The 13,413-nt window shown below is 39.4% G+C and overlaps 1 protein-coding gene across 2 annotated transcripts; it reads right to left on the bottom strand.

The window, feature by feature from the left end:
* Nucleotides 1-8,724: 8,724 nt before the first annotated feature.
* LOC149175355 (E3 ubiquitin-protein ligase RSL1-like) lies at nt 8,725-11,822 on the bottom strand. 2 transcript variants are annotated; one of them, XM_089419620.1, is made up of 4 exons: nt 11,706-11,822; nt 11,350-11,577; nt 10,582-11,237; nt 8,725-9,151 (listed from the first exon to the last, which is right to left on the bottom strand). In XM_089419620.1, the coding sequence occupies exons 2-4, from the start codon at nt 11,575-11,577 to the stop codon at nt 9,076-9,078; spliced, it is 960 nt and encodes a 319-aa protein (XP_089275746.1). In that variant the 5' UTR covers nt 11,706-11,822; the 3' UTR covers nt 8,725-9,075. The 2 variants fall into 2 exon arrangements, with proteins under 2 accessions (XP_089275746.1, XP_089275745.1); XM_089419619.1 differs by lacking the exon at nt 11,706-11,822 and having other exon boundaries at nt 11,350-11,692.
* Nucleotides 11,823-13,413: the final 1,591 nt, after the last annotated feature.

Raw genomic sequence — 13,413 nt, 5'->3', positions numbered from 1 at the left:
CCTCGGGGACCCAGCTCCCTCTCCCGTGCTTGTCGTTTTGTATCTCCCGTCGCTCCCAGCGGGCCTGCAATGGCAGGGACCGCTTCCCCCCCTCCAGCTTCAGAGAACCATGAAGAAATCTTTGCCTCTCTCTTTTCTGAACCCTCAGACGACAGACCACGCCCCTCAGTTACTAAGTTCATCAAAAAGCTGGATGAAATCCCTGAGGTAAATCTCCCTCCATCCCTTCCAAGGAAATCGGCAATAGCTCTTGTAGAAAGAGGCCTTGTAGGCCAGTTCACCGGCCTCTGGCCTTCCCCGAGATCAGTCCAAAAATGGGTGGAGCGTAACTGGAGTGCAATGATTCAAGGAAAGATCGCCATCAGATTCTGCGGACGCGGATACTATACTTTTCTGTTTGAGTCGAAAGAAGACAAGAATCTCATCTTCCGCAATGGACCTTATTTCATGGACACAAGAGGACTCTATTTGAACAGATGGACCCCGGACTTCGATCCGGAAATGGATATCCCAAACGCAGTTCCTGTTTGGGTGCGGCTCCCTCATTTGCCGCTTCACTGCTGGGGGGATGAATCAGTAAAAGCAATAGGTAATGCAGTCGGAAAATACATTGACAGATCTGAGCCAAGGGAGAACATGCACGCGTGCGCAAGGATCTGCGTCGAAGTTGACCTAGGGAAAGGCCTGCCAGAAGCTATAAAGATAAAGGTGGACCAATGGATGCACATTCAGCAGCTGGATTACGAGCAGCTCCCCTTCAAATGCAAGGTATGTCACGAGTATGGCCACTTCGCCAATAGATGTAGCAAGTTAAAAGCAAATGAAGTAGAAAATAATGAGGAAAGTGCAGAGGCTTCATGGGAACATGTAAAAAGAAAAAAGCCCTCCCTTAACCAGGGAACCAGCTTCAAAACCCCTCCGGCAACAAGCCTCCCCCCCCCTCCTCCTCCCTCTAACTCAGCCTTCCCCTCATCCTCCAACCCTTTTGAATCTTTATCCGCTGAAGATCCGTCCTCCCCCCCCCAGTCCCCTCGCCCAGCCTCTCCCCGCTCGATCCCCCCCCCATCCCCCCCTCCCACCATTGAAAGAATCCTCACTAGAAACAAAGCGAAAGAAGCCAACCAGCCCTCAGACCCCCCGAGAAAAGTGGGTAGGAAGACAAACAAAGAACTCAGGGATGAAACAGCCGCTAAGGAGATGGAAACCGGAACACAGCAACCTATGGATTCATATCTAGGAAAGTTAAAAGGGAGTGGAGAAAAGGCAAAGGAGAAGTCCGGATCCCACCCAACAAACGGTAAATAATGATCTTGGTCTCTTGGAACTGTAGGGGGATGGGCTCTTCCTTAAAGTTGAAAGCAATCAAGGATCTTCTAAATCAGGAACAGCCAGACATTCTTCTAATCCAGGAGACCAAAATCACCGAGCAGGACTTTCTTCATCAAACCCAACAATTCAAAAATTTTACAGGTCTATCAAAAGGCTCAGATGGGGCATCAGGAGGTATAGGAACATTATGGAACAAAAACAAATGGGAGATCACCAACTCACACCTATGCAACTGGTGGATCAGAGCAGACTTGAAAAACAAAAGCACTCAGGAAGTTTATCACATCTACAACATATATGCCCCAAATCACTACAGGGACAAAGCTAGCTGTTGGAATTCTATAGAGGCAGATCTTCTCGCTGCTCAAAACAGCCGGATAATTCTTGGGGGAGACATGAACTTAATAAGACAGGTGGAGGAAAAATATGGTGGAAATTACCATGCAGACCCCTCTCGAGACAAGCTAGAATCCATCATTCAGTCTTTCAACTTGATCGACACCCCTCTGTCAAATGGCAAATACACATGGACCAATAAAAGATCAGGATCTCAAAATATCAAGGAGAGACTGGACAGGTTCTTAATTCAAGAAGAAGTAGCAGGAAATTTTCAGTCCATCAGGAGCCATTTAATTCATGGCTCAGCTTCAGATCACAAGCCAGTGTCTCTCATTTTGGACAAAGGAATAAATTTGGGGCCACTCCCCTTCAAATACAATAAAACCTGGGACCTCCACGAAGACTTCCGCACTCTAATCCAAAATCAGTGGGCTAAGGAAGTAATAGGGTCGCCGCACTTTGTCTGGGAAACAAAACTGAAACAGCTGCGGACAGTCATAAAGCAGTGGGCGAAAGAGGTGGCGATCTCGGAACGGAGAAAAAAAACAGATCTGCTTGCAGAGATGGAGCTCTGGCACAAAGAGAAAGAGCATATCCAATACACAGTTGAGGATTTAGAGAGGGAAAAAAATATGTACAAGGAACTCTACCGTCAAAACCGCGTGGAGGAAGAGGAGCAAAGAGCGAAATCCCGCTGCTTATGGTTGAAAGCTGGGGACAAAAACACCTCTTTCTTCCACAACAACATCAAAATTAGAAGAGCTGGCAATCAAATAGACAAAATCGAGGCTGATGGGAAAGTGCTGAAGGGCCAAGAAGAAATAAAAAACGCAGCCTATAATCACTTCAAGGCCCTCCTCTCAGCAGATCCTCAACAAATAGACAGCGCTGATTTCCTCAGTATAATAGAGAGCAAACTATCAGAGGATCATAATAAAGAGCTGGAACAAGACCTCACTGAAGAGGAAATCAGAGCGGCGACCTTCAGCATGCAGCAAGACAAGGCTCCGGGCCCGGACGGTTATACGGTAGCTTTCTACAGGCAACAATGGGAAACAATCAAAAAGGATTTTGTGAGAATGATAAAGAATGTTTTCAGAAATCACAAGCTGGGAGAAAACACAAAATCTTCCCACATTGCTCTGATTCCTAAGGAAGCAAACCCCACCTCATTTGACAGATTTCGCCCTATTTCGCTTTGCAATGTCTCATACAAGATTATAACAAAAATAATAGCCAATAGGCTAAAGAAATTTCTCCCTCTTTTAGTCTCTGAAAACCAAGGAGGCTTTGTCCCAAGCAGGCAAATCACAGACAACGTTATATTAATTCAGGAAGCCATACACAGCAGCCTTAATAGAGGAGAGCGCGGAATGATAATCAAACTGGATATGGCCAACGCATTCGATCGGGTGGATCACTCTTTTCTAAGAGCAGCTCTAAAAAAATTTGGGTTCTCTTCCAACTTTATCAGCATCATCAATGGCTGTATCTCCAATCCTTGGACCGCACCCTTGATCAATGGCCGTCCTAGCAAGTACTTCAGAAGTTCCAGGGGGCTGAGACAAGGCTGCCCTCTCTCCCCTTTCCTTTACATACTTATGGCTGAGACCTTGAGCATTCATCTAGATCATCTTCGCAGCAACAAAGAGATTACGGGAATAAGCATTGAAAGAGGGATAAAGGAGATAAATCACTCGCTCTTCGCGGATGATACTCTCTTAATTGGGGGAGCCTCCAGTCTGATGGCAAGGAGATTCAAAAGAGTTTTGGATGCCTTCCTCTCAGCCTCTGGGGGCAAACTGAACAACAGGAAATGTAAAATTTATACATGGAATGTTTCCTTCCAGATTCAACAAAGAATATCCCTGATTTTGGACATTCCAATACAAAGAAATTGGAGCTCCTTCTCTTACTTGGGTTTGCCTCTGGCAAAAGAACCTATCAAAGCTGAGGTCTGGACAAAACATATAGAAAAGATGAGAGGTCTCCTCCAGAGTTGGGGAGCCTCTTGGCTCAACTTAGCCGGCAGAACCATCCTCATCAAGGTTGTTCTTTCAGGCCTCCCAATCTACCAATACGCGGTAATCATGGCCCCAGCCAGCATCCACAAACATATGGAACTTATTATGAGAAGTTTCCTCTGGCAGGGAGGAAAACAGGAATCCAAGAAATTCAGCCTCGTCAATTGGGATCAGGTCACTCTCCCTTATGAAAAAGGAGGCCTCTCCTTAAAAATTCCAAGTCTTTCCAATCAGGCTCTGGGGCTCAAACTGATCTGGAAGATTCTCTCAGGGAATGGATCGTGGTGGGTGGAGACTATAAAAAGAAAATATCTCAGAGGCTCGAACTCCAACATACTCATCGAACCAATTGTGGACAGGCCTTGCACCCCAATGTGGAGACTTATTAAAAAAGTTCTGCCTCACTTTAAAGAAAATGCCTCCAAACTCCCAGGTAGTGGAAGGGATACCAAGATATGGACCGACAGAATAATGGGCTCAAATCCGAGAAACCTTCTCCAAGGCCTCCGGCCACTGCAAGATTGGATGGAGGAACGAAAGTTAACCACCCTGTTTGACATATCTTCCTGGAATCAAAACAGATGGCTCGATTGGAAGGATTTGCAACCCCCCCCCCCGACCTCAGAGAGCTATGGCTCAATCTAAGACATTCTCTCTCTGGTTCTGCTCCAACCAACATGGGGACTGAAGATAGATACATCTGGGACACCTGTGGAGGGAACTTCACGGTGAAAGAAGGGTACAAATCCTTGCAAAACATAACTCCCACAGCAAACTGGAATCTCCACACAGCTGCTTGGAAGTCAGAATGCCTTCCAAAGGTGAAACACTTTAACTGGACTCTTTTAAAAGGGAAAATTCTTACAGCGGAGAACTTAAGGAAGAGAGGAATTCAAGGCCCCTCGATTTGTTGTTTCTGCCGAGCAGAGGAGGAGTCCATCCAACATACCCTCTTACTCTGCCCCTTCGCTCAGAGTTTTTGGAAGCAGCTGACAAGTCCCATGGAAGCCCGAGAAAGCTTTGAACAGGTCTACAATCTCCAGAAAAATTGGAAGAAAGGTTACCCCTTCTCCAGAAAAGGCAAGAACAATCTAATCAGAGTGTGGAAATGCATCCCTGCCACCCTTTGCTGGAACCTCTGGCTAGCCAGAAACAATCATGTATTCAACAACAAACAGCCTAATATGGCCAATATCCTTGCAAAGACAATCGCCAGTATTTCTGAAGCTATTAGTGCAAACTACATAGCTCTCCCAGACCAGACGAGCTGGGCTCAAGAAGAGAGAAACTGGTACAACAAGTTCAACATTAACCACTCTCAAATTCACCCCCCCCAGGCCAAAGCTTATCAGAATCGGCCCAACTGGAAACTCAGAGGATCCAAAGATGAGATATATCAATGGATCCTCAATCAGAAGCGCTCTTTCCTCCTCTTTGATGGCGCTTCGAAGAACAACCCCGGGAAAGCCGGAGCAGGGGGTATAATCAAAGATCACAATGGGAAAACCATTCTCAGCTACGAATGGGGATTGGGGAATGCCTCCAATAACGCTGCTGAAGCCTATAGCCTCCTCCTGGGCACTTCAATTTTGTCTAGACTGGGCTTAAGGAATGTAATAATTCTGGGGGACTCGGCCATCATCATCGCCGCCATGACCACAGGTAAAGAGTTCATTAAGGCTGGCCTTAACAACATCAAGACCAGGATTCTTGACAATCTCAGGCACATGGGCAACACAACGTTCCTTCATGTGCTAAGAGAAAGCAATACAGAAGCTGATTCCTTAGCAAACAAGGCAGTCAACAGGCAACAAGGACAAGTTCGAGAGAATGAAAGGCTTTATGAAAAGGCAATCCCGTAGGAGATCAAGCTGTCAGACAGCTCATTCGATCAGCACCCCCAGAACTCGACCTAACAGCAGTCATTTCATTAGTTCTTCCCTCCTCGATCCTCACTACGCCTCCATTACGCTGTCTTTCCCTCTATCCATCGCTTCCAGAGCAATGCATCCTCTTTCTTCTCGTGACCTCCCCCCTGCAATTTCAGGTAAACGTCCCCTCCGCCTCCTCTCTGACTGCACCACGAATCTGGAACAGGATATGCACTCATCCCTCACAAATAAAAATAATCCGCATCTCCATCATGACTGGCCTCCCGCTTTCCTTTATATACACTTCCCTTCCCCCGATCGCCACAGAACTTCTCTGCTTCTTCAGAATCAGACTTGCAAATTTGCGCGCTCAGAGAGGGGCAGTTTTGCTCCCACCAGCAGAAGCAAACAGTGCGCTCTCAAGACACTGTTGTCTCTCTCGCACGACCTCTTCAGCATCAAGCGAGGCAGTCAGCAGAGCAATCACGAAGAGCTCGCTCCCTCCACAGCCTTCAGGTATAAATCGGACCACTCTCAAGCTATTTGTTTGCTAACTCACCTTTTCTTAGCAATGGCAGAGCCCTCAGAGAGCAGACAGCAGCAAGAAGCTCAGGAGGGTCAGGAGCAGCAAGAGAACCCGTTGGACCGAGTGCTCGGAAATAACACCTGTACTCTCTGTAAAGAACACTGCTTTATGATAGCACGGTTTGTCAAACACCACAACGAGCTCAGAAATGACTTCCAAGCTGACAGCAGGTCCAAGCGGAAAAAGCTAGAAAAACAAAAGAAAGAGATAGAGAGCCTCAAGGAAAAGTGCCAACACCTGGAGGAGGCCATCGCCCACATAAAGAATATTACAGAGAGTATGCAAGCAGAGGCATCCACTAAGGCAAGCCAAAAGGAGCATCAGAAGGAAGACACAGTTAATTAGTTTTGGTTAATTTTTATATGTCAAGCAAAGTTTGTCTCCTAGCCGGCCTTTTTGTCAGACAGTATAGTCGTTATCTATTCCAACATATTCTCTTTAAGTTAAACTCTCAGAAGCCAAGGGCTGCGACCCTATTCTGGACTTCTTCCCACCTTCTTCTTCTCGCATCCTATGTAACAACTCCTGCTTAATGCAGTTTTTTATAATACAAGAGTAGACGACCATGTTAAAAAAAAAAAAGTGAGCAAATAGATTCATAACACTTTCAAGAGATATTCACCTATGTAAAAGACAAATTTAAAAATGTTAAATTGGCTATTTGTGAGGTTATAAGCATCCATGCTTGTAAGTTAGACGCCAAAATAATAAGTTCTATCCAATTTAAAAGATGATGCAAAAACATATTGACTAAAACTTATGTGGTGTCCACTATCAAAAATAGGAATCAAGATGGTGTTGAATAAATGGGCAATTCCTACCAAATAAATCATCCCAAAGATTTATGAACAATACTCACAACATTGATTACATACTTATTTCTATATTGACACGATACCATTACACATACCCTCATTGTAACACAAACAATATATACATATTGATATCAGCACAATAAAGGTAAAGATAATTGTAATTGCAATCAGAGAGAAAACAATTCCTACAATTATTGAGGACAAAATAATAAAAAGGTTAATAACACTTTGAAGAGATATTCTCCTATGTAAAAGACAAAATTGAAAATGTTAAATTGGCTATTTGTGAGGCTATAAGCATCCATGCCTGTAAGTTGGGAACCAAAATACTAAGTTCTATCCAATTTAGAAGATGATGCAAAAATATCTTGAATAAAACATATGATATGCCACTATCAAAAGTAGGAATAATAAATGGGGATTTCTTATGAAGTAAATCATCTCAAAGATTTATTAGCATTACTCACAACATTGATTACATACTTATTTCTATATTGGCACAAAACCATTACACATATCGTAATTGTAACCCAAACAATATATACATATCCAAATTCAAAATGCTACAGTGGATGAGAGAGTGGGAATCAAGTAGAAAGAAGACAATAAGCCATGAAATTGAATGCATAGTGAATACACTACCTATCTCCACACAAGCTTATGCTTGGGTAGAGAGTGTTATATGCTACATGTATTAGTCCACTCCAAAGACCAATTCAAGTTTGTTTCTAATTTAGGTGATAGACTACTTCAAACTTTTGTTTTTAACTTAGGTGACTCGCTACGTCAAATCCAAAGGAGAGTAGAGTATGTACATCTCCATAGACTTTAGCAATCATAAATTGAATGCATGGTGAAGACACTTCCTATCTCCACAAACATTTATACTTGGCTAGAGAGTGTCGCAGGCTACACGTATTAGTCCACTCCAAGGGATAATTCAAGTTTGTTTTCAATTTAGGTGACCTACTACTTCAAACCCTTGTTTTAAACTTAGGTGACTCACTACTTCAAATCCAAAGGAGAGTGGAGTATGTACATCTCCACGGACTTTAACAATCAGAAATTGAATAGGGGCTAATTCAAGTTTGTTTTTAATTTAGGTGACTTACTACTTCAAACCCTTGATTTTAACATAGGTGACTTACTACTTTAAATCCAAAGGAGATTAGAGTATGTACATCACCATATACTTTAGCAATCAGAAATTGAATGCATAGTGAAGACACTTCCTATCTCCACACAAGCTTATACTTGGCTAAAGAGTGTTATAGGTTCCATGTATTAGTCCACTCCAAAGGCTAATTCAAGTTTGTTTTTAATTTAGGTGACCTACTACTTCAAACCCTTGTTTTTAACTTAGGTGACTCACTACTTCATATCCAAAGGAGAGTAGAGTATGTACATCTCCATAGACTTTAGCAATTAGAAATTGAATCTCCATAGACTTTAGCAATCAGAAATGGAATGCATAGTGAGGACACTTCCTATCTCTACACGAACTTATACTTGGTTAGAGAATGTTATAGGATACATGTATTAGTCCACTCTAAGAGGCAAGTTCATTGTCTAAAGAAAGTCTCATCACCAATTTAGTATTTTATTTTATTTTGTCGATTTGACACAGGGGGATTTGAACCATGATTTCATGGTTTACATAATACTTCATAATATAACGATTGCCGATTGAATTACTCCTCCTGAAATCACCAATTTAATATTTAACTGGCCAATAACTTTAAAATTATGAAAAACATCTGTTAAATTTCAAAATAAGATATATTTGTACCTGGTTGATAAAACAAAGGCGATGTGACAGACTTTTCGTCTTACATTGCTTGTATGCACAAATTATTCATACTCATACATCGTAGCCGTTGACGTGATGCAGGAAGTATGATTTTAATTATACATCAATTTAAGCTGTTAACTATGTAATGATAAAGTTTTAGTATAGTTATAGAATAGCATTCTCCCAAGAAAATCAAAGCTACTTTGCAGGAAGTAGAATAGAAATTGCAGTGGAACTTGGTAAACCCTATGTATGACCAATATGACTTTCAAAACTTTGGCATCTTGCTGGGCACCAAATTCAAAGAAAACTTATTTCTCTACCCAGAGCAATTGCAGGGAGTTCCAGCTTTCTTCCACTCTGATGCACATTTATAACAAAACTCGAAACCACACCTGAAACAACACCAACAACAATATGTTTCAGCTCTCTTTGTGCTTTAGTTGCATAAGCAATGTCCCTTCAATTTTATGTAACAAACAGCAAATTGTAATGGGAGGTTTGCTAAATTTACTTTGTGTTTTTATTGCAAACTAAATGATTTTTTTCTGGCAGTGAGTTCTCCGCAGTTTCAGTGCCCAGAACTAATCTGATTTGACATATTCTGAAATAATGCGGCCACATGCTCACTACCCACATCCCTGGGCCATGAACCATAAACTTGGACTTGCTGTCACTAAGGTGACATTCAAAACTAACTGCCCAGAACTAATCTGATTTGACATATTCTGAAATAATGCAGCCATATGCTCACTACCCACATCCCTGGGCCTTGAACCATAAACTTGGACTTGCTGTCACTAAGGTGACATTCAAAACCAAGAGCAAGTATTTATTACCATAGTTGTTTTTCACGGGAGTATTAAGTGACTGGTAGAATGAGATGTTATCTCTTCTATCTAGTCACACCGGACATTTTTAGTTCTTGTTAATAAAGTTCAAGGAGTAGGTTTTCTATTTTAGTGAAGTCTTGCTAAGTCATAAATTCCTGATATATCTCATTGACAAACTATTAACATGACCACCTAAACTTAAATCCAATCAAACTTCCCAAACATCCACTCTACATGCTATTTATTATTTAATAATAAGTTTATAACTTTATAATCATGGAAAAAGATAAACGAATCCAATAATGATAAACAGGAATTTTAAAATCTTAAAAAAAAAATTAGAATAAAACATCATAAATACAATTGAGAAAACAAAAATCTAAGCCATGGATCTTTAGTTAGTATCTTTGCCTTCCACATGCTAATACTTAGGTATTTATGTACACAAATTAAAGGCATTATAACTTCTTTCTTTTATGGGCCAAACTCCTGCTCAGCCGATTTTGACCCCTGATAAATTTAAGGAAAATTACACAAATTAAAGGCATTATAACTTCTTTCTTTTATGGGCCAAACTCCTGCTCAGCCGATTTTGACCCCTGATAAATTTAAGGAAAATTGAACCTGAGTCTCATGACAGAAGGTTCAAAGACTTGGTAAGGGGTTTCAATCAACTAGACTACCTAATAAAGATAAAAGACACCATAACTTACAGATAAAATCAGTAATCTCCCTTTTTCAAATTAGAACCTATTAAGTTAAGTTAAGAGGAGAACCCCAACCATTATATTTCATCAATCAGAAACAACAATATTTACAATTGACAAAAAGCAAATCAGTTAAGGAGGAGAACCACAACAATTATATTTGAATCAGAGACAACAACAACAATTATATTTGAATCAGAGACAACAATATTTACAATTGACAACATCCCTGCTTGAAGGCAACTATTTTCAAGTAATAAGAAGGAATTTTGTCAATTTACTGACCTGCAGGTCATGTGACAGCATCCAGAAGTTCTTTCAACGATATATTTGCAGCTTGGACACTGTTGCCACTCACTCGCTTTGGCAAGCTTGAAGAGCATCAGCTCATATTTCTCTTCCTCGGAACCCTTCAAGCTCTGGAATTCAGAACAATCTGAGCCTGCATGCCATGGCACACAGCATTGAGCACAGAACAACCTTCGGCATTCAGGGCATTCTGACTCTGTAATTAAAACAGCAGCTGCCCCACTTGAGCTTCCTAATTCATCAGGCACAATATCCTTCAATAAGAGTGCTGAGCAATCCTGAAAAGGGCAATAGAACTTCTGTGACAGGGGAATGTGGGCTTCCACCAATGCCAAACTCCACTCCTCAAAAGTTTGTTTGGGGAGGATCACTGCACACTGTTCAGGCGTAAGAGGCTCCCTGCAATTGGGCTCTGGGCAATCAATGGAAACCAAATTTTCTTGCACTTTGCTGCGGATATGCAGGGCTATGCAAGTAGAACAAAACCTGTGCAAGCAAACCATGCCATCAAATATCTCAGATGGGTATTTTTCTTCTAGACAGATCCCACATAATTGTTTTATAAGAGGAGAATCTCCATTTTCCTCCACCACTTCCTTCCCAATCCTCCTCACACTACCAGGCAAGTAAACCTGTGGGCAAAACAAGCAGATATAACACCCCCAAACTTGTCATTAGTTCCCAAAAAAGATACAGGGGAAAAGAATTGCATTCAGCCATGGCTATAAAGAATGAATAATGGACCTTGGCTGGAGCAGTGGAACAGATTGCATTTGAATTTGACGAAGAACATGCAAATTGGGATAGCATCTGTGCATCTTCAATCTGGAATAGCTGCAGTAAAGATGAACAGAAGGGTTCCTTCAATAGAAGTTGCAGGGCTTGGTCTTGGAGAGATGCTTCGATGGCTTCTTGCAGCTCCCGTTCATCGAACAGATCTTCAACACCAGTTGAAATACTGACACCAGACATCTTTGCAGGCACACAAGATTGATGAAAAACAGATTACGAGGTTCCACGGTGAGAATGTATATAACGACGACTCTGCGTTTGAGCGAAGCTAACTGGTTAACAGGAAAAGACAGAAAGTGAAACCTCACCTTTCAATCCAAATGGAATGGTAGCACGACAACTCTCGTACTTCGACAAATTATTCTTCCTTGAAGAACACTACTGATTATTAAATTCAGTATTCTCTTTATACCTTAGGAATTATAATAATTTATTTGTCTGGGATAATTATCTTTAGTTATTTAGTTATTATAGTGGGGGATTCAGTCTTCACTATTATTTTTTATTAAGGTATAATTATCTTTAGCTATTATATTGGCCTATTTATTTTTTATTAATATTTAGTTTATAAAGTAAGAAATTAAATATCATAAATCAGTTGTCATATTAATAGTGAAATAACTATTACTAATTGAAAATTAACTCATTAGTATTATTTTTTTATCAATATTAATTAAAAAAATTATATTTAAATTATTTTAAAAATAAATTTGTGTTTATATTTAAATAAAGACTTTTATGAATATGTCTATAAAAAAATTTCATCACGAATTTTAAAAGGTTATAAAAATATTTCTATAAAATATTTAAAATTAAAACTTTTATATAACTATTTATAAATTGATTTTAAAATATATGATATATTCATAAAAATAATTTCCAATTCCGAATGAATTTTAAGACATTTATAAAATGTTTTCTATAAATATTTTGAAATTATAATATTGAAAAAATATAAAAACATATCTTATTTAATTTATTCTTGGTATTTTGCTTTTTATATAATATTTTTTGCATTTTATTTCTTTATTTTAATTTTCAGATATATCATATCTTATCTAGTGTATTCCTTGTACTTTAATATAGTATTTTTTGTATTTTATATGGTATATAATGGTATTTATAAAAATTGTGAAAATAATGTACGTGATTTATTTTTTTATTTTTATTTTTTTCCCTCACGGTTTGTATATAGAGGTATTTATATAGATGGTGAACATAATGTATGTGATTATATTTTTTACAACAGCATACGAGGGTACTCAAAGTTTGTTATGAAATTTAGTATTTATGATACAAAATTAATGTGTTTAGTTTTGTAACAACTTCAGTTTTAAAATATACAAATAATTACATCAATTATGTGATTTATAATCAACACACAATTAATCAACTATTTAACATAGAATTCCATAAATATGAACAGAGACAACTTCCATGTGGCGATGATATTCTTTACTAGTAATTTCGGAGTTGGACGTTATTTGAATCCTTCTAACCGCAACAAAGTTTTGGGGATGACTCTCCACCCAACCGTAGGCTCAGTTGCACAAAATCTTTCTATAACCGGCCACCCCCGAGCTCTCAATCAACGTACTACTGCCAATGAATCCTTTGTCTCACAACACTTTTCTCCCAAAAGAATGGATGAAGGAATCATGGAGTCGTGGAATGCCTCTCATCTTCCTCACCGTCTATTAAATAGAGCAAACATTGAAAGGGGAACTTCATGCACACACTCCATGTGTCAACATGCAACTTTTTTTTCTTTATATTAAGTTTAACTTAATTTAGTAATTCTCTTAATATAAATCTTTTTTATTTTATTGCTTTTTACTTTTTAATAATTTTACTTATTTTTACTATTTTATAGTTCTCTTAATTTAACTTTTTCTTATTTAACTTTTTTGTTAACTTTACTTATTTTTACAGTTTATTTTTATTTATATTTATTTAGAACTCTAGTATTGTTATTTATTATTTTATTTATTTATTATTATTATATTTTCTTCATTA

This window comes from Pinus tabuliformis, chromosome 4_1 (assembly GCF_031772625.1).
Source record: "Pinus tabuliformis cultivar Carrire ecotype Pingquan chromosome 4_1, CPIR1, whole genome shotgun sequence".
Taxonomy (NCBI): domain Eukaryota; kingdom Viridiplantae; phylum Streptophyta; class Pinopsida; order Pinales; family Pinaceae; genus Pinus; species Pinus tabuliformis.
This window is presented reverse-complemented; position numbering and strand designations above follow the sequence as displayed.

Excerpts from the sequence above, each read along its gene's own strand:
- LOC149175355 (XM_089419620.1), bottom strand. The coding sequence starts at position 11,577 with ATGTCTGGTGTCAGTATTTCAACTGGTGTTGAAGATCTGTTCGATGAA. Across the intron at positions 11,238-11,349 it reads GTTCCACTGCTCCAGCCAAG|GTTTACTTGCCTGGTAGTGT; the intron begins GTCCATTATTCA and ends TTTTGCCCACAG. Across the intron at positions 9,152-10,581 it reads TGCTGTCACATGACCTGCAG|GTGTGGTTTCGAGTTTTGTT; the intron begins GTCAGTAAATTG and ends GTGTTGTTTCAG.